Below are 18,633 nucleotides of genomic sequence, written 5' to 3'. Positions count from 1 at the left end.
TTTTGGGGGGTTGGCACCTCTCCTCCGGCACCAGGACACTGTCCTTTGACTTCAGGGGTGGATACTGGTCCTTTGCAATGGCTCCTAACACTTCCTTCCCCTGTGTGCAGATGGGGGGAAAAGCTCCCCCCCTTCCATCAAACCCGGTGAAGAGGCCCCGGTTGCAATCAAACTGGACGAGAAGGAGGGCAGTGAGGCCAGTGACAGCAAAGAGAAGGTGGGACTTGGCAGGACCAGTGATCACCCTGGGGGGGAAAAGTATTCTCCCAAGGTGAGTTTTGTGCTGCGGCAGCCCTGGGAACGTGGAGCTCCCTGTGCTCACCCAGAGATGCAGCAGCGCTGGCCGTGACCGAACCGCATGTGCACGCTGTCCCGCCCGCATGTCGCCGCAGCCGTCCCTCGAGGCACGGGCAGTGCAGGTTTTGCGCCTTGTGTCATCTTGGGGACGTTTGCCCTGGTAGTGGGCAGAGCCGCTGTCTCCCGCAGTCGAGATGTTCAGTGTGCTGTGCTCTCCTTTGGACCAGAGGCCGGTGGGACCCTGCATCCCCAAATCCCAGCCTGCTGGTAACTTTACTGCTGGTCTCTGCCCTCCAGCCAGAGAGAGGGGCAGGCTTAGGCAGCACAAGTGTATCAAGGGCTCCCTGGAGCAGAGCTGGCTAGAAACTGTTTTACTCAAAAGGGAAGTCTTCGGATTTCATTATTGAGAAGAACCAGGCTCCGGGGTGTTTCTCAGGCATGCACACACCACTCCCCCTTGTCCCAGAGAACCAGGTCCATGGGGCTGGGCCAGGCTCCCCTGGGGCTGGCTGTAGCGCTGGCCGATTGATCACCCTCTGACTCAGAAATTTCCTACATGTGGCAGGGGTCTGTGGGCTCACGTTTGCTGTGCTTGACCCTGGCAGGAGCTACTGGCGCTACTCAAGTGCGTGGAGGCTGAGATTGCGAACTACGAGGCCTGCCTGAAGGAAGAGGTGGAGAAGAGGAAGAAATTCAAGGTATGCTTGTTGATGGCTTCTTTGCATTGCTGATGTAGCTCCCTGAAGGCTTCTGTCTGGGGTGTCCTCATGGCAAAGTGGAGGGAAGGTGTTTCAGCTGAGAAGGGCCATGGGGAGCGTTCAGAGTCCCTTTCCTGTTACCAGACAGCCCGTGGGGCAGAGCTCCTGCCTGGACAGACCCGCTCCCCTGAGCAGCACTAACCAGCCTGAGGGGGATGGTGGAGCACTGCAGCTCCCAGGGCCTGGCAGCATTCCTCCCCTGCCCACCCTTGCGTCTTCCCAGCTGCCCTTTGTGGAAAATGCCGGCATCTGAACTGGGGTGGAGACTGTCCCAGTTGTGCACTGGCCTGAGCTGGGCTGGGAGCTTGGTCCCTTCCTGCTCTGGTCTCCTTGGCCTGCGGGATGGGCCAGGCATGCCGGCTCTTTGCCCCCTCTCATCCTTGAGCTCTCCTTTCTCCCTGCCACCTGTTTGTGGATTATTTGTGGATTTTTCATCTTTATAGATTGATGACCAGAGGAGAACCCACAACTACGACGAGTTCATCTGTACCTTCATCTCCATGCTGGCCCAGGAAGGTGAGCAGAGCTCTGTGGGTGAGGAGGTGAGCGTGGGGCTCAGAGGCAGCAGCTGGGAGCCTGGGAAGCTCCCCCAGCCCTGCTCCCCATTCCTGCCAGACCTGGGGCACAAGATAGTGCCAGTCTGGGGAGCCACACGTCTCTCCTCTGTGTCCTCCTGATTTTATAGTCCCCAGAGGAGCCCACTGACGGGTTTTGGGGGAGGGAGGAGGGCTGCACCCTGGAATGGGCAATACCAGCCCTACAGTGTGGGGTGTGTCCATCTGCCTCTCCCCGCAGGCATGCTGGCGAGCCTCGTGGAGCAGAACATCTCTGTCCGCAGGCGGCAGGGAGTCAGCATTGGCCGCCTGCACAAGCAGAGGAAGCCGGACCGCCGGAAACGCTCCCGCCCATATAAAGCCAAGCGGCAGTAGCCTGGGAGTCAAGACTGTGAGAAGCAGCAGCTGGGTTTTGTGGCTTTGGCTAGTGGGCGTGGATCTATGTTACCCTTTGCCCAAGGAAGAGGGACCACAGCGACAAGCCCTCGGCCAAGGAGGAGCTTGGGGACAGAGAAAACAGTTTTCGTCTGAGCCTGAGTTGTGAAAGGCCAGAATGTTGTCTTGAGGGGAGTCCCTGCAGCTGCAGCAGAAAGTGAGCTGCAGTGTCCAGCTGCCTGACTGTGCCACAGCACGCCCGGATGCCGTGGGCCTGTGTCTCAACACCGTGGCTGAGGACTGCAGCAGGAGGTGAAGGACCCACCCGGCCGCTGGCAGGTCTGGCTTTGCGGGGAATGCCAGTGATGCTGACGTGAGGCTGTGCTGGCCGCAGCTGTCTGGGGCTTGTGTCCTCCTGTATCCAGGCCTTCAGCTCTGCGCTTCCCCAGAATGTTCATGTCTGTGTTTTCTATCCCTCTCCCTCCTTTCCCCAAAATTATTTTTGGTTCTGACCCATGCTTTTGCCATTGCTGAGCAAGGCGTCTCCTGGACAGAGCCCATTCTGCATCCACCTGCCTCTGCGCTGCCCAGCTCCCCGAGCTGGCAGACGTGTGGCCAGGCCATCCTGCCTTGCCCTGCCCTCGCTGCTGGGGAATGGCAGCACCCTGTGCCTGCGCAGCCAGACTCCCTGGGGGGCCTTGGCAGCTCCATTGCCTGGTGAGGATGGGTGGGCTTGTCTCTGGAGGGGGCCTTGTGCCCAGCCAGCGTGGTGATGCTGGGGGTGGCATGTGGCTCTGCTGCCAGGGCTGCTCTCATGGGAACCAGCTCTGTGGCCCTGCAGTGCCTGTGGGTCGCGCAGGGCTGCTCCAGGCCCAGTTCCTAGAGAAACCCCATGAATGATGAACAGAGCAAGTTCCTAGGGCAGCCTCGGTGCTGCCCGGCTCGGTGCTGCCCGGCACGGTGCTGGGGTGGGTCCTGGATGCAGAGTCACTTGGTGCCCTGGGTGAAGCCCTTCAGCCTGGGAGAGGGGACAGTGGTTGCTGTAATGCTGGAGGCGGTGGTGGGCAGAAGGAGTGGAGGGAGCCCAAAGCTGCTCCTCGTGCCCAGGCTGCTTGCTGATGAGGGAAGCAGCTTGTTCGTACCCCAGCACGCAGGCCTGGCCTGCCTCATGCCTGCTGCCTTCTACCATCCCCACCCGCACTCGGCCATGTGGTCGCCTGCCTGTCCCCAGCAGCCCGGCAGAAATAGTGGAAGCCGGAGGTGTCAGCACGTCTCTCTGGAAGTGGCCTGAGGTGCAGCTGGGACAAGGGGAGCTGCCTGAGGAGAGGACTGACCTTTGCAAATGTGCAGATTTGTACAGATCCTGACTATGGAATGAAACTGGGGTGGTTTTTTTTTTTATTTGTTGAAGGGAAGAAAATTCTTCTGTCTCCTGCCGTGTCCAATATCAAGTACTGTAAATAATGGATCTGTCTGAAGGAATAAAGCTATCAGGTAACAGCCAGCCAAGGGGAGCCGTGCGAGGGAAAGGAGAGGGGTGTGTGTGGCTGGGAGCACTGAATGCCTGCTCCAGGCCATGCTGTCCCTGCTGGCAGCTCTTATGGGGTGCTAAAATCTTGAGATAATTGTGGGGATTGCAGCAACAGCAGGTGAACGTGATGCTGGTGGAATTGAGCTCAATTTATTAACACAGCTCAGCAGGATTTTTTGGCAGGCAGCTCTGTGCAGGATGGCAGAGGCCACGGCTCAGGCCCTCAGCTAGGACGGGTTCCTGGGCTGGGTGGGATTTCAGGCTAGAAGTCCAGGGCGCAGATCAAGGCTGTGCCCCGTTTGATCCAGTGCTTCTGCGGCTTGTCTGTAGGGATCTCCACCGCAATCACGAAGTTGGTGGAGTGGCCCGTTGTTGATAGTGTGCCTGTAATGGGGGAAGCAAGGGCAAGAGGGTGGCACTGCCACCCTGGCTGCTGCACAGTGACCCAGGAGTCCCATACAAGTGGCCCCATGTGAGATCCCATCCCATGCTCGTGCTGGGTGACAGGCTGAGGGCTGGGGCAAAGAGGTGTGTGTATTTGCAGGTGTGGGCTTGAGACCCTGGCCAGAGACACTGCTGCATAGCCAGGGTGTCTGGCTGTTCCATCTCCCCAACCAGAGCAAGAGAAATCTTTTTTCCCTGGCTGGTCTCAGCCTACAGTGCCTCGCTCCATGCCATGTGTGGAAGAAGGAGCCCCTGCAGCCTCTCCTGGCTGCCCTGCCTCGCTGCTTCTACCCTCTCCCTTGCTTCTGGAGACCCGGCTTTAGGGCACCTACCTGCACGAGTGAGAGTCTTATAGATTGGGCACAGGTAGGTGCCAGTGGCTGGCAGCTTGCGGTTGGGGACAGGCAGCAGCCAGATGACGGCCATCTCTGTGTAAAGCTCCTTGGGGCGTGACTCTGCCAGCTGAAACGCAGCGGGGTCCCAGCGGGCGCCTTCCAGAAACAAGCCATGGATGTAGCAGCCTTCGTTGGGATGGCGTGTGAGCTCGCTCACCGACTCCTTCATCACCTGCAGAGGAGAGGAGGGGGCCCAGTGCCATGATCAAGGTGTGTCCCTGCAGGCTCGGCCCCCAGGACCCCCTTAAGCTGCTCTTAGCTAAGTCAGTGCTGTCACAGGGCCCAGCTCTCGGATGGGCTGAGCTGGGCTTTCTGGCATCTCATGTCATGGGGCTGTGAGGCAGCCTGTGGAAAAGCCTGGGGAGAGTGATGTGGGCACGTCTGGAGAGGCAGAGAGGTCTTTCCCTGCCTCGTGGAGGTGTCCAGCAGTGGGGTGGGTGTATCTGAGCCCAGAGGGGATGATGGGCTCTGTGGACAGCTGTGCAGCTGCGTCTTCACTTCTTGGGTAGGGCACAAGGGCAAGAACTGCTGCCTTTGTGGCCGCCTAGCTAAAAATATCCAGCAAAAAATCCAGAGCCTCTGGCTGACCCACTGACCTTGAAGCTAAACGAGATGGTGTCAATGGAGATGACAGACTTCCTGGCGAAGTTCTGCAGTGTCCCTGTGAGAAAGGCCTGGGGGAAGAAGAACCCGCTGATCCAGAACACAGGGGGGATCCCGTGGCTGATCCATTTCTTCAAGAATTCAATCCGCTGCACCAAGTCGATCACCCAGGCTCCCAGGGGCTTCAGCGACGGGTAGGCCTGCGGGGGACCCAAAGAGGAAGGTGTTGAAGGCATGCGAGGACCACCTAGACTTTGTGCCCCAGTTGCTGAAAGCTGCCTAGAGCCCAGGGGCCAGGAAAAACAGAGCTGCACTCGGCAGGAGACATCTTCGTGCCCGGGGAGCAAGAGCCAGTTGCTGGTGGGACAGCCCAGTCCAGATGTGGTGGCTGATGCCCTATTCCCCTGGCTCGGGTGAGCTCCTGCGGGCAGGTGGGCTGGCTGGGGCACGTACCTTGGCGTCCCACATCTCGGGGACAGTGTTGTTGTACAAGCTGGTGGCCATCAGCTCCAGCTGAGAGGACATGACAACCAGGCCCTTGAGAGCTTTCAGCAAATCCTTCAGTGACTGAGCAATCACCTCCAGGAGCCTGTTGTACCTGCAGAGAAAGAGCAGAGGGAGTGGAGCAACTCAGTGCCATGATTTATCACCCACATCACCCCAGAGGGTCTGGATCTCTGCACAATGAGTGAAGCTTCTCCGTGTAACCCTGAGTCCTCTTTAGCAGGGTCTCACAGCTCCCCTCCAGCCCTGGATTGCTGATGGCAACGGATGGAGACAGTGATCAGTCCCCACAGGACAGGGATCAGCTGAAGGCTCTGCTGGGACAACAAGGTTGTCACTGTGGCTCCCAACCCTGCTGCTGTACTCAGCACTGAGGTTCCTCAAGGGTGGGTGGGAGGGTGGATGGGAGCCCCTGCACATCTCTGCTGTTCCCCAAGTGACCAGCTGGCCACTGGCCCAGGATGTGATCCCACAAAGGCTTTACCTGATGACCTCCTGCACCAGCACCATGTTCATGGACTCCTCATAGCGCAGTGGGTATTTGTGGATCACCTCCTGCAGGTCCATGGGGGCAGGCACCTTTGCCAGGATCTCGTTGGAGATCTCCTCCACGAGCTGCAAGACAGCAAGCGGGTGGACATCGTCCCAGCTATGGCTGCCGAGAAGGGGCAGAGCTAACACTGGGGTGGCAGTGCTGTTGCTGGCACCCAGCAGGCGTGGTGGCACCTGTGGACAGCTGGTGTTTGTTCTAGCTGCCTGTGCCAGACAGGGGCTGCTGGAGCAGTGATGGGTCTGGGGAACCCACCTCTTCCCTGCTGCGGCCTCCCACCGTGAAGGTCTTGGGTTGCAGCTGCGTGATGGCCCCCAGCAGAGCGAAGGTCTCGTTCTGAGCGAAGGTGATGTTGGCGTTGTCGTGTAAACCAAAGAGCTCTGGGCTGTCATTGAGTGGCAGGCTCTTGATGTACTGGAGGTAGCCCTGGAGAGCAATTCACACAGGTGTGAGGCCAAGAGTGCAGGGATAAAGCTGTGGTGCCCTTCGGGCTGCTGGGGGCCTGGCCCAAAATAAGTGACTAAACCATGGCTGGTGGATAAGCTAAACCAAACAGATCACAGACCTGCAGGTTTGGTTGGGAGATATTCCTCGTCTTGGTGTTTGAGGTTCATTCATTGACATTTACACAGCTCCTAGTCTCTTGTCGCAGCCAGGAAACCTAACGTGCAGCTGTGACTTGGGGACAGCATGTGTGCCCTGTGCAGTGCTGGCTGACATGGGTCTCAGGCTGCTTGGAGGGCTGCAGGGTGGCAGCTCCTCTGAGCCAGCTTTGGTGGCTGAGCAGGGGCCATGGCTGTGGTTCATGGTCCGGCTGGGGAGTTAAATTGCGCTTGCGTGGAAGCAAACACATGCTACAGGAACAGGCAGCTTGGCAGTGAGCTTCCTGCTGTGTCTCCCGCAGATCTCCTCGGGTACTTTAGGTTTATGATATCAAAACAATTCAAAGTACAAAAGCTTTTGCCTGGGGAACTCTGGTGATAGCTGCTACCACCTCCTGTGCACAAGAACAAGATTTTCCTCCTGTTGCTTGAAATAGATGCAGCTTCCTGAAAGCAGCTGAAGATCCACAGTTTCTTACAAACTGATATTCCCCCGGGGAACTGGAAATGCAGTGGGTTTCAAGGAGCAGATCCCCTTTGTACTATGACAATCCCCCTGCACCTATGAGCTGCAATTTGTTACTTGAGTACTTACACTGAGGTCAGAAGAGGTACTGATCTGCTTGTAGATCCCTGATTCGGAATAAGCAAACTCAGGATTCAGAACCTCAGGCTTGTAGAAATCTTCCAAAATATTCATGATGCAGCGCCTGTCCCAGTCATCAGTCACACGGCCGCCATAGTTCACCTCCCCAGCCGTGTACTTCAGCACCTGCGAGGGACCCTGCCATGGCTTTCTGACCCACACATGCGTCGTGAGCCTCTTCCCTCTGCAGGAGTGGCTGCCTCATGCGCTTACCTTGTATGGGATGTCTGTGTATTCACTCAAGAACATCTGTAGTTGGCTGATGCAGATGCGGAGGTCTCCATCTGTGAACTCATAGGGGATGTTGAACCCCAGAGCCCCAAATTTTCTCCTCTCCAGCATGTTCCCATGGAAGAAGCAAAGTGACAGCAGCAAGGATTTAAACTCGGAGACCTGTGGGCAGGGGAGCAGGGAGGGGAGGTGCTCAGCTCTGTGGAGGCATTCATCCTTGGATGGGGTCAGTTCCTGCTGGGACCTGGCAGAGGAGGTGTGCCAGTTCAGCAATGCCAACTGCAGCCTGGAGAGGTGGAAACCTGTCAAGCTGCTGTGCTGGGGAAGGCTGTGGCCCGCTCCCTTGCTTAAAGAGAGCTGCAAGTGCCTCATGCCAGGCCTCCACAATGCTGTTGCTTCTGTTTCTCGAAGTGAAACTTCTAATTGGCTTATCAGAGGGTAGATGTGGCTTATAAGAAATACCACCGGCCCTTCTCTAGCATGTGAGAGCTCTAGAGAGGAAGATCTGTGTCTGGAGAGGAGCAATGTCCAAGTGGAGAGCACACACTGGAGCAGGCATGGGCTGGGGACAGCCAACCAAAGCATAACTCCAGTCTTACCTTGGAGCAAGAATTCAAGAAGTCATTACTGAAACTAATGTAGGACTTGAGCAGGTTGGCCTTGACCCCGCGGGGGGGCTCAATGGTCATCTTGGAGCCATTCTGGAGGATGGACACAGGGAAGTAGTTGCTTGGTAGACTGGTGAGCCAGAGACGAAAGTCCTGATGCACCTGGAAATCCAGAAGGCAGAAAGCGCTCAGAGGGTGCAGCACAGCCACTGCAGCCGCTCCTGCACTGACCCTCTGGTTTTACAGGGAATCTGTGGGTGGGATAGATCTGAGCTCCTCCCAGGGCTCCAGCTGCACGCCTGTCATCCTCTTGAGTGGGCCAGTCGGCTCACCTTGGTGGGGTCTATGCCCTCAATGAGTCTCTCCAGTGAAGGCATCCAGCTTGGGGCCAGGTGGCAGTTCTGGAAGAAGACCCAGTTGCCCTTCTCCATGGCACTGGACATCATGGCTTCAGCACGGGGGCCCTGCGGAGGCAGGTGGGAAGAGCTCAGAGACCCCAGTTCATTGTGGGTTGTGCCCTGCTGAGCTGGACAGGGAGACAGCTGCTCAGTGGAAGCACCACTCCAGCTACAGCCTGGCTTTGTCCCCAGGGCTCAACTGGATCTTGGCTGTCTAGTGGCACAGCAAGGGCGCTTTTGCAAGCCTGTGGGTCATGGTGTGAGAGGGTGGAGGGAATGGAGGAACTAGGGATGGATTTGGGAGAGGGTTCTGAGGTAAGAGGCTGTTTCCACTGTGCTGCAAGGGTGTTTGACCTCCTTGGAGCCAGGTGAGATCGCTGGGAGTGCCAGCAGGACAGTACTGCCCCAGGTGGGCACCGGCAGCTTACCTGGCCCTGGCCCAGAGAAATGGCAGAGAGCTTTTGGGAGAACTTCCTTTCTTCAGCAAACTTGTAGAGGTCAACAGCTGGGTCAGTGCCTGGGGACAACACGAACACCAGGGGGGTGGTGGCACTGGATTCCCTGAAGACGACTGAGAGGTCAGTGGTCTGCAACACACAAAGTTGGTCAGAGCAGGGGGGCCGTAGTGCCACCATGCACAGCACCTCCTCACCCCGCCGGGCCTCCAGCTCCTCTCCAAGGCATCAGTGTGCTCTTGGGTTCTGGGCCCAAAACACGTTCAATAAGGGCCAAGTACAGCTCTCCTGCAGCAGCATTAGGATCAGAGCAGTAACCACTTTCCCGTTTGTCATTCATACTCTTCCCTCGTACGCCTGCACTATCTGCTCCCTCCCAGCGTGGTTTAACTGGTTATCCCTGGTCTAAGACGTAAGTGTTTCCCCAGGTGCAGGAACACCATGGCTGCAGAGAGGCACAAGCACCCTCACTGCAATTGGAAAATGCTGGTGGCCCATTACAGCAAGCTCAAGGCCTCCTGCTACACTCCTGGTCCCCCCAGTGCTTCCCTTTGGCTAGTTACCTGTGGCTCAATGAAGCGCCGGTCCAGGTTCAGCGCCACGAAGTTCTGCATGGCGTTGGTGACCTTATCTCCCCGCAGACACCGCAGAACCAGCAACTTCTGGAAGGCATCAAGCTCAGCTTCCCACTTCCCGGGCAGGGGCTCTCTGCAAAGCAATTAGGTGCATTTTTAAGGGATGGACCAGATCCTGCAGCTCTCCAAGAAGCACCCAAGTTGCCTGCAGGCAGCCCCTGGTGTTTCAGAAGGGAGAAGGACCTTCCAGTCACTTTGCTGTGGTTGTTGTCCATAGCCTTGAAACCATCCGCAGGCAAGTCAGAGCTGCTTCCACTGGGGAAGTGCCAAGTGCTGCTGGGCTAAGGTGTCATGGCGCTCTGCCTTGAGCAAGCAATATGCACAGGCAGGGCCACCCTTGAGGAGACGAGGCAATGCTTTGTGCAGCACAGCACTGACTGTGAGCAGAGTGGCTGCATCAGCTCCTCGTGCTCTGCCATGGATGCCCTTACCTGCTGGGTGCAGTACAGGTAAGCCGACAAAGCAGGGGGCACTTGCCTGTGAGGCTTGGGGCTGTCAAAAATGGCCCTGAATGCTTCAAGGTTAGCTGTAAAATCATCGGCGAAGCCGGAGAAGTTCTTCAGGTTGCTCAAGGCCAGGATGTCTCCCCACGCTCTCTCGTACAGCCAGGCTGGAGCTGGGTTCTCCTGCATCTCCTTTATGGTCCCTCCTGACAGCAGGTACCGCCACTCATCCTGGGAACAGGACAGGACATGGTCATGGTTTGTAGACTACCTGCCTGGCCCTGAGGCATGTGGGCTTGTGCTATATCCAATGAAAATCCTGTAGTAACTTTCTAGCTGCCTCTCCTGCCAGTGTGTGCGGGTTGAGGAGTAAGTGAACTGGAGGGTCTGGTGAAATCAACATCACCGTTCAGCTGCCACAAGCTTTTCTGCGTCTTCTAATCCCTGCCTGTTCCCTCTGAACTTGTGAACCTTTCTAGGAGTCTGTCAGCAAACTCAGAAAGGCTGCAGCTGATTCAGGCTGGGCATCTCTGAGTATAGGCACAGGGAAAGGTCTGAGTGCAGAGAGAGGCCCCAGGTTTGCCCAGCCTCCCAAGCCTGCCCCCAAGGCCCAGGGAACAAGACTCCTCTTCCACTCTGGCACGCTGCTCTAGGGGGCTGAACAGGCTGGGCTTGAGCTGCTCTGGTGGGATCCCATCAAAGGACCAAGGGGACTTGCTCACCATGTCAATCTGCCCATCATTCATCAGAATCCGGACGCACAGCAGGAAGGCAAACATGAGCTTGTGCTTCTCAAAAAGGCTACGGCACACATTGGTGTAGAGACTGAAGGTGACGTAGTTGTTGATGTTCATGACCCGTTCCTTCAGGGTGTCTGAAAAAAAGGCAACAACCAGACAAGGGTGGTGGGTGATGTGGAGAGTTCTGTCCATGTCACCTGTAGGTGCCTGGGCAGGGGGGCAAACCCCCACCCTGCCCAGGAAGAACAGACACTGCTCTCAAATACAGACTTGGCACAGAAACCCCTGGGAAAGCACAAGGCTGTGAGACTCAGCACACAGAGAGAGCACTGCCCCAGCACCAGGAGGGAGTCCACACTGCACTGCGGCAGCCTGCACAGGGCCAGCCACCACCATCCTGCTAGCACAGGAGAGCTGGGAGAGCTGCCCCAGCCTGTCAGCAGCAGCCAGGACCTGTGCATGGAGGTGGCTCCATGATAAGCAGAGCCACATTCTACCAGGATGGTGCGTACCTCACCTGTGCCCTGGTACTAACATCCCTCCCGCCTGGCCAGACAGGGCAGCAGGGAAGCAGTGGGGACGAGAACAGAGGGGCACAGCCAGGGGCAGCTCCGGACCATGCTGAGAGGTGATGCACGCAGGCGTGTTTGCCTTGACTCTGCTGTGTCCTGGCTGCTGCTGCTGCTAACCCAGGAATGGAGGGTGAGGAAGGGGACAGGAGGGGGCTGTTCCAGGCAGGCACCTGCTTTCTCAGAGTTACTGATCCCCATCAGGAAGATGTTGAGGAACCACTCCAGTGAGTACTGGTACATGGGGTCCACGCTGGACAGGTCTGAGACACAGAAGTAGAGGATCTGGGAGCGAACGGCAACAGGCACGTACTGCAGGCGGGTGATGTTGATGTCCTTCTCTGTCTGCTCTGCCACCATCACCTTGGCCTGGGGGACAGAGGAGATGTCCTAGTTGGTGCAGTGCTGGCAGGGGACATACAGCTGCAGGGGAAGAGCACCTTTGCCTCTGACCTGGATCTCCCCTGCCTTGACCTTGGATGCCTCCAGCACTTTGATGAGCTCCAAGTCATCTACAGGGTTTCCTTCAGAAGTGCTGAGCCGATACAGGATCTGGTCTTCTATCTTCCTCAGCTCCTGACGCATCTCAGCATTGCTAACAATTAGCTGGTTTCTAGCTTCTTCTAAGTCAGGCCGCTCCGTGGCCACCACTTGTCCCAGCAGTTGGTCTTCCAAGCCACTACAACAAAAGCCACGGAGGTGAGGGGGGGAACAACAGGCCCGGGTGTTTGAGGAGTGTGAGGAATGAGGCTGAGCAGCACGGGCAGCTAATGGGGTAAGCAGGTACCTGGGTGAGAGGGTGAAGTTGATGAGGGTGAGCTTCGTGGAAACCTCAGGGCTGTAGTGAGGGTTGGGCAGGTTTGTGGTGATGTACATCTTGAAACTATCATGGTAGGGGATCACCATATCCCCCAGCTTCAGCACTGTGTTGCCTTGCTGTTTGTAGGTCTGTACCAGAGAGGATAAATTCAGGAAGGCTGAGATGGCCATCTCTTGTGAGGGAAGGCATTCTGCAGTGCCCCGTGCTCTGCAGTGAGGAGAGAGTCTGAAGACTCTCTAGACAGAGGAGCTCAAGGCTGCCTGGCAGATGTGAAAGCCTGAACCTGAATGCAGCAGCTGTATTGCATGGCCCTGCCTGCCAGGCCAAGACAAAATGCCTGGAGTGGGGTGTGTGGGAGGCTGCTGACACATTTGAGCCCTGGCCAAGACAGACGAGCACAGAACAGGCAGCATCCATGGGAGTGCTCCTTGCCCAGAGAGACCTGCAAACCCACCAAGTCCCCTTGCACCCCAGACAGACACCCCCTTTCAGCCCGGCCAGGTACCCACCACCCTCCCTGTCAGGGTGAGACACAGGACCTGTTTCAGCAGGACAGGATCTAGGACTGGATCCAGCTCCTCGCCAACATTCTCCAGCAGGAAGGGCTTCCCAAAAGTAATGGCATTTTCCAGACTGCTGAGGAAGTCCCGGTTGCTCAGTTTGGTCACCTCCAGACCATTCACCTTCTCCTGAAAGGCAGTAGGGGAGGGCAGGGTCCCTGCGATGTCCTGCCCACCCTCACATCCAGCTCTGGTGTATGGTACACCTCTCACTAGGCTCATCTAGCTCCCCAAAGCAGCAGAAATAATATCTTTCCTTGCTCAGCTAGTGTTTGGCTATTTTGGCAAGCTTAGCCCAAGTCACCAGGCACTACAGACAGCCCCCATGAGGCAGCAGGAAGGGGTGGAATGGGGAGAACCTCTTCAAAGAGCTGTGCCCCTACAGAGCCCCACACTGGGAACTCAGAGCTTGTTTGCCTGCAAAGTAATAGCAGGTGGGTGGGAAAAGCCTTCAGGGAGCAAAACAGGAGCAGCTGCCTGAGCCTCCCCCCTGACCTTTCAAAAGGGCAGGGGGAGGCTCTCTTCTAGGTGATAAGAGGTGCTGGTCTGCATCCCTGGTGTTCTGGCAGCAGGGACTGTGCTCCCTAAACAGGTAATGTGAGCCTGACTCCTTCTGTCCTAGGAAGCCTAAAGGCTGTTTATGGGAGCTGCTAGTGTTGTTCTTTGTGTTTTGGGGTATGGTGAAGGATGTAAGACCCCCAGAATGCTATTGGGGAGCCACAATGGGAATCTGATGCCTTACTTGCTTATAGTGGACCCCCTCCTGCCCTGTGCTGATTTCCCCAAGCAGAGAAATCCACCTGAGATGAGCATGGATGTGGAGCCTGTGTGGTGCTGGGGAGGCTGTGCTGGGATAGCGGGGGATCTTCTAGCTCTGGAGCCCAAAGCCTGAGGCTGCTTTGTGCAATCTCCAAGAGAAAGCTGCTTCCTCTGTCCTGGCAGACCTGGCCTTCCTCCCCACAGCTCTTACCAGATTCTTGATCCACTTCTTCGCTTGTCCTTGGGGATCTATGTAGTGAGTCCAGCGCTGGGAGAATTGTGTTATGACCCCATTCTCTACAGACAGGGTGTCGTTGGGTAAGCCAGCAACCTAACAGAGCAGAAAAAGCTGTTGGGAACATCTGGTAGTGCAGGACAGTACAGCTGACCAGAGAAACCCTTGCTGCCCTGGCCCGTGTGGTCCCAGTGTGAGGGGCAGGGATGGGGGTGAGGGTACCTCTAACAGCAGCTGAGCCCAGAGCTGCAGCTCTGCCTGAAGCAGATGAGCCAGGGGACAGAGCTGTGGTGGCAGAGTCAGGCTTGGGCAGGCTATGGCCAGGGCTTTGTTCTAAGCCTGTGGTTTGTAAAGGGGAAGCCTTATGGGTTAAGGCTGATGCTCTCAGAGCTGCTGCTGCTGCCCTGGATGCTGCCAGGTCCTCTCCTGCTCATTGTGCAAGGAGCCCCCGACAGTAATTGCAGCTCTGCAGTGTGGAGGTGCTTGGCTGTTACTGAGCTGTTTGGCTTGGGGTCTGTCCCGTGGTCCAGCTGATCCTAGGGAGTGGTGAGCCGAGTGTCTTATTTTTTGCCTGAGGCACCTTCAGCCTGAAATGTTGGTTTTTTCTGTAACTTGCCTGCCACGAGTGGATTTCCATGGAGTCTCCAAGGGTGCTGATCAGGTTTGGCTCCTCGGTGTGAGGAATGTTATTTTCTGACAGCTGCCTCAGCCACTCCTTGCACAGTGCCATGCGGTAGTGTCCCTGTCACAAGAAGAACCATCACAGCCTTTCTTTGAGTTGCAGCTAGTCTGCTGTGAGCATCTAAACCCTACTGTTCATTCAAATGGGACCCTGTGCAGCCTTTTGCACAGGGATCCAGGTGGGATCTTGCACCTTTCTGCCCTATTTCTTTCTCCCAGTGGATCTGGCTAGCAACAGCCAGAGGCCAGGAGAGCAGAGCAGCTACCCAAGCCCCTCGTAGGGAGCATCGCACACTTACTGTAAAAGGGCCCAGATAGGCCACAAAGCCAGCTGCAACCAGCACATCTCCGGTGATGTTGCTGATCTTGTAATCCAGGTTCTCTATGGTGTCCTGCCAGCGCACTTTCTCATCAGCCAAGCTGTTTATAAGCTGTGGAATAAATTGCAAACATGAGAGCTGCTGTGTGGTCTAACCTTGTGTCCTGGATCTGCTGCTCTCTGGGTAATGCTGCAGGTGATTTTGGTGACCAGACGTTGCAGGGTAGCCCCTGCCACATCCTGAATTCTGTCCCCAGCTTTGAGCACTTAATCCTGGGACTACTGCGCTGCTCTCAGCTGTCCTGGAGACCCGATGCCGGCTCAAGAAGCTGTGCACAGGACAGCAGCTTTTCACACCAGTTAGCTTAGCTTCCCCAGTCCTGTTGTGCTACTGAGATCCAGCCAAGCAGCTTCAACCTAGGACTGTTGTGAACGGCAGGCTCATAGAAGTTCTTACCACTGTGCTCCTTGACCTGAAATCAGGTTGTCTCATGTAAGCAGGCGGAACCCAGCTCTGTCCCTTACCGTATCGGCGCGGCCCAGTCTCTGCTGACACTGTTCACACTTCATCTCCAGCTCCTCCTTCTTGTCTATGCAGTTCTTGTACTTGGCTTGCAGCATGGCAAGGCCATCTTCAACCTCCCTCAGGCGTTCCTTAGCTTCCTCAAGGACCTGCTGAGTGGCACGCAGGTCCTCTTCTGCTTCCTGCAAGGCTCGCTGGGGCGATGCACAAGAAAACAGTGGGTATGCTGGGCATGTGGCCAGGCTTTTCCCCAAAAAGACAGAGACCCTGGAGCAAGAGTTGGTTTCCTGTAAAAGCACTAGCTGATACAGAGATCCTTCCCTGTATGACCAAGGTTGACCTGCCTAACTCCAGGGACATGTTCTCCAAGCCCTGGAATAAAAGTAGGGGTGAGGAGGGCATTTCTGCATAGTTCCAAAAAGCTAAGAGCCTGTACCAGCTTACACAAGCTCAGGATGTGGCCTGCTAGTGAACAGGAGGAGAGGTTCCTCTGGTTGCCCCAAAATAATAATAAACAGCTAGGCTTAGAGAGGATTAAGGCTGAAACACTACTGAGATGGGGGAGTGCTTCTGTAAGTACAGTTTCTGCTGAGCCAGAACTAAGCACTAAGAACAAGGTATCACTTCTTCCCCAGCATATTTCAGGCTGATTTCTTCTACTTTATTATGTTAATAGTTTTGGGGCTTCATCTCTGTTAGGGCTTGGTCCAAACATTATGTCCTGACCTGCAGAACACAGTGTCTCTCAGCAGCTCCTGCAGAAGGTGGTGTGTTCCCTAACCCCTAGAGCAACCAGGTCATGTTGCCTCTTACCCGCTTCGGCTCCACAGCCTTGGCCACAAAGTGGTACTTGTGCATGGCACGCACCCACTGGCAGATGGAGGTGCAAGCTTTGGAGACCTTGGCAATGGCAGCTGGCTGAAACTCCTTACTGTCAATGTAGGGCTGGATGGCTTTGATCACAGCATCTGGAATATTGTCCTGGAAGGAATGGTGAGAGAAAAGAGATTGGCGATGAGGATGCCAGAGATCTGACTGAAGTCTCAAAAAGCTTCCCCTCACAGCTGCAGCCTCCCCCAAAACCTGGCAGGGTGGTTAAGGCATTGCACTGGAGCAAGAGGAATCAAATAGCTGTGTTGAGGCATGGCTGTGGAACTGGGTAAATCCCTTCCCATAGCACTTCCACCCAGCTCCTCCTCATGGAAAAAGCAGAAGAGGAGGACCTGTGCATCTGGTTCCCACTGCCCAAGGCAATGACCTGCAGCCAGCTGCCATGAGGACTTCCAGCCCAAATATGTACTCATCCTCTGTGCTGCTGAGGGGTGTCACCCACAAAGAGCTTTAAGCTTTGCTGCTGTGAGAAGGACCTCCGTGAGGCAATCCCTGATCCCTGGCCAGCACTTACCTTATCGTACTTAAACAGGCTGTCCAGGAACTTCCCAGGGTCCTGGAGGAGGCCCCTGCCTGGCTCCCAGTAGTCATCCACCTTGGTTCCTAGCTTTTCTCCCGGCACCTTCTTGGGCTTGATTTCTTTCATAATGCAGACAGCTTCAATCACCATCTTCACGCCGAGGGGAGGCCGCTGCATTGCTCGTACCTTCAAAACCCAAATGGAGACAGTGGGTTGGGCTGGTTCTCTGTGAGACAGGCTGCTCATCCCTCAGCTGGCCCAGGGGAGACTGGGACCAGAGGCGGGACATCTAGAGGATGCAACGCACAGGAAGGAAGGAAGGACAAAGATATCTGAAGGGAAAGCTGGTTATCAGAAAGGGCATGGAGCAAACTTTAGGTAGGCTGAAAAAGCCTGCTCTGATGCTCTGATATGCGTATCTTACAGGCTGAAGATGTCTTGGGCAAAGCAGCTAGATCTGGATGGCCCTGGGGAGGAGACTGTATGGAAATGAGTCACAGGCAGACTTTCTCCCTTGCTCTGTGGTCTCTCGTTACTCCTGTACCCCACCATAGCAATGCTGCAGCCCATGAGCTGGTCTGCAGCACTTGTGGAGGGACTGATGGAGTCTCTCCTCAAGCAGTCAGCTAGGAGTTCTGCTGCAGCACCCTTGAGATTCCTGTGGGCATGAGGACCCTTAAGGGTGACTCCTGCTTTTTCCCTTGTAGTGCTGACCGCCCTTGCCATGTTCAGCCAGAGACACTCCCAGGCCTTCCCACAGGACACAGTCAACAAAGGGGCAGAGTTTGTGGCGACCCTGAGGCTGGTCTACCCCTATGCAGACACCCTCTGTGAGAAGGACTTTGACTGGCTCTTTGACTGCCCTCGGACAAAGCAGTTCCTTGAGTGGTTCTGCAGCACGGTGGGCAAGGAGAATGTGCTGAGCCCGGCCGAGGTGGAGGCTTACGATGCCCTGGTGGCTTCAGGCAAGCCCATCCTGGAAGGCGATGCCCTCGAGCAGGCATTGCAGATGTGCTGCCAGGTCCCACAGCTCCCAGGCATGACACCGGATGATGAGAGTCCCTCTCTGGAGGCTCTGCAGCAGGAGCTTCAGGAGCTGAAGGACTATCGTGACCATCAGCTCTGGCGGCACAGCAAGCTACAGGTTTATACTGCCAACCTGCAGCGGGAGCTGAGGTATTTGGAGGAGGAGGAGAAAGCAGTGAAGCAGGACTTGAGGAAGGCTCAGATAGACCTGGAAGTGGAGATCGTCCATACTAGTGCTGTCCTGAGCCAGACCAGCAAGGCTGCAAAGCAGCTGGCAGAGTGGTACGGGGATGTGGGGAAAGGCCGGCCACCAGTACTGCTGTGTGAGATGGATCTTGGTCCTTACATGGAGCTAGAACAACAGGCCACCCATGTGTTTGAGAGATTCTTCCAGGAGGTCCTATCGGGGAGTGTCCAGGCTCCAGCTGCTCAGGGAGCAAGTGCACAGGGAGAGAGCAGCCTGAAGGAAAGGGTGGAGGCTGGGACACAGATGGACTCATACTGCAAAATACTGGAAGGAAGAAGAGGAGCTCCTTATCAAGAGTATGCAAAGACACCGTGGGGAGTGACACCAGCAAGTCAGGGAATACTGGTCCAGGGCTCAAGGGCAGAGCTGCTAGTGGAGGGGAGGAATGGGAGAGAGGTGTTGAGCATGGGGGGTGAGGAGGAGAGAGACAGTGGCCAGGAAGCCACGGAGAGAATGGACACCAAACAAACAAGGATGCCAAAAAGCCCTGGGACTGATGGAGATGAGCTACTGGAGGACCAAGACAGCTACTGGAAGGAGCTGATCCAAATAGAGAAAGCACATATCTGTGCCCGGAGGGAGGTTATAGTCATGTCAGCAAAAGTGGAAGGCAACCATGCTGCGCTGGAGTGGGCCCAGAGGACTCTGGAAGATCTCGAGGGGAACCAGGTAGGGCCAGTGCTCCCTTTCCTCCGCCATCCTTTGTGTCAGGGT

General features: G+C 56.1%; 2 protein-coding genes across 2 annotated transcripts in view; one reads left to right on the top strand and one right to left on the bottom strand.

The window, feature by feature from the left end:
- BAP1 (BRCA1 associated protein-1 (ubiquitin carboxy-terminal hydrolase)) overlaps positions 1 to 2,143 on the top strand; it is a gene marked incomplete at its 5' end in the record, with an annotated part of 9,047 nt that extends 6,904 nt beyond the window's left edge. Inside the window, 4 exons of the mRNA XM_010078206.1 lie at positions 107 to 217; positions 903 to 995; positions 1,499 to 1,571; positions 1,851 to 2,143. Coding sequence (XP_010076508.1) covers positions 107 to 217; positions 903 to 995; positions 1,499 to 1,571; positions 1,851 to 1,984 — 411 coding nt within the window. The remainder of the gene's footprint in view (positions 1 to 106; positions 218 to 902; positions 996 to 1,498; positions 1,572 to 1,850) is intronic.
- A 1,634-nt stretch (positions 2,144 to 3,777) lies between these two features.
- The window catches only part of DNAH1 (dynein, axonemal, heavy chain 1), a 71,480-nt gene continuing 56,624 nt past the window's right edge, over positions 3,778 to 18,633 (bottom strand). The window contains exons 55-78 of the mRNA XM_010078194.1: positions 16,641 to 16,832; positions 16,049 to 16,216; positions 15,238 to 15,429; positions 14,693 to 14,824; positions 14,329 to 14,454; positions 13,689 to 13,808; positions 12,698 to 12,847; positions 12,126 to 12,286; positions 11,792 to 12,017; positions 11,512 to 11,707; positions 10,752 to 10,903; positions 10,060 to 10,260; positions 9,515 to 9,655; positions 8,925 to 9,083; positions 8,431 to 8,562; positions 8,090 to 8,260; positions 7,473 to 7,652; positions 7,209 to 7,385; positions 6,267 to 6,437; positions 5,946 to 6,076; positions 5,411 to 5,555; positions 4,951 to 5,157; positions 4,292 to 4,526; positions 3,778 to 3,899 (exon numbers count right to left, since the gene is read on the bottom strand). Of these exons, the coding sequence (XP_010076496.1) occupies positions 3,778 to 3,899; positions 4,292 to 4,526; positions 4,951 to 5,157; positions 5,411 to 5,555; positions 5,946 to 6,076; positions 6,267 to 6,437; positions 7,209 to 7,385; positions 7,473 to 7,652; positions 8,090 to 8,260; positions 8,431 to 8,562; positions 8,925 to 9,083; positions 9,515 to 9,655; positions 10,060 to 10,260; positions 10,752 to 10,903; positions 11,512 to 11,707; positions 11,792 to 12,017; positions 12,126 to 12,286; positions 12,698 to 12,847; positions 13,689 to 13,808; positions 14,329 to 14,454; positions 14,693 to 14,824; positions 15,238 to 15,429; positions 16,049 to 16,216; positions 16,641 to 16,832 (3,987 nt within the window). The remainder of the gene's footprint in view (positions 3,900 to 4,291; positions 4,527 to 4,950; positions 5,158 to 5,410; positions 5,556 to 5,945; positions 6,077 to 6,266; positions 6,438 to 7,208; positions 7,386 to 7,472; positions 7,653 to 8,089; positions 8,261 to 8,430; positions 8,563 to 8,924; positions 9,084 to 9,514; positions 9,656 to 10,059; positions 10,261 to 10,751; positions 10,904 to 11,511; positions 11,708 to 11,791; positions 12,018 to 12,125; positions 12,287 to 12,697; positions 12,848 to 13,688; positions 13,809 to 14,328; positions 14,455 to 14,692; positions 14,825 to 15,237; positions 15,430 to 16,048; positions 16,217 to 16,640; positions 16,833 to 18,633) is intronic.

The sequence above is a fragment of the Pterocles gutturalis genome, unplaced genomic scaffold, assembly GCF_000699245.1.
Source record: "Pterocles gutturalis isolate BGI_N339 unplaced genomic scaffold, ASM69924v1 scaffold4231, whole genome shotgun sequence".
In the NCBI taxonomy this organism is placed as follows: domain Eukaryota; kingdom Metazoa; phylum Chordata; class Aves; order Pterocliformes; family Pteroclidae; genus Pterocles; species Pterocles gutturalis.
The sequence above is the reverse complement of the archived record's forward strand: the minus strand, read 5'-3'. Positions and strand labels throughout refer to the sequence as shown.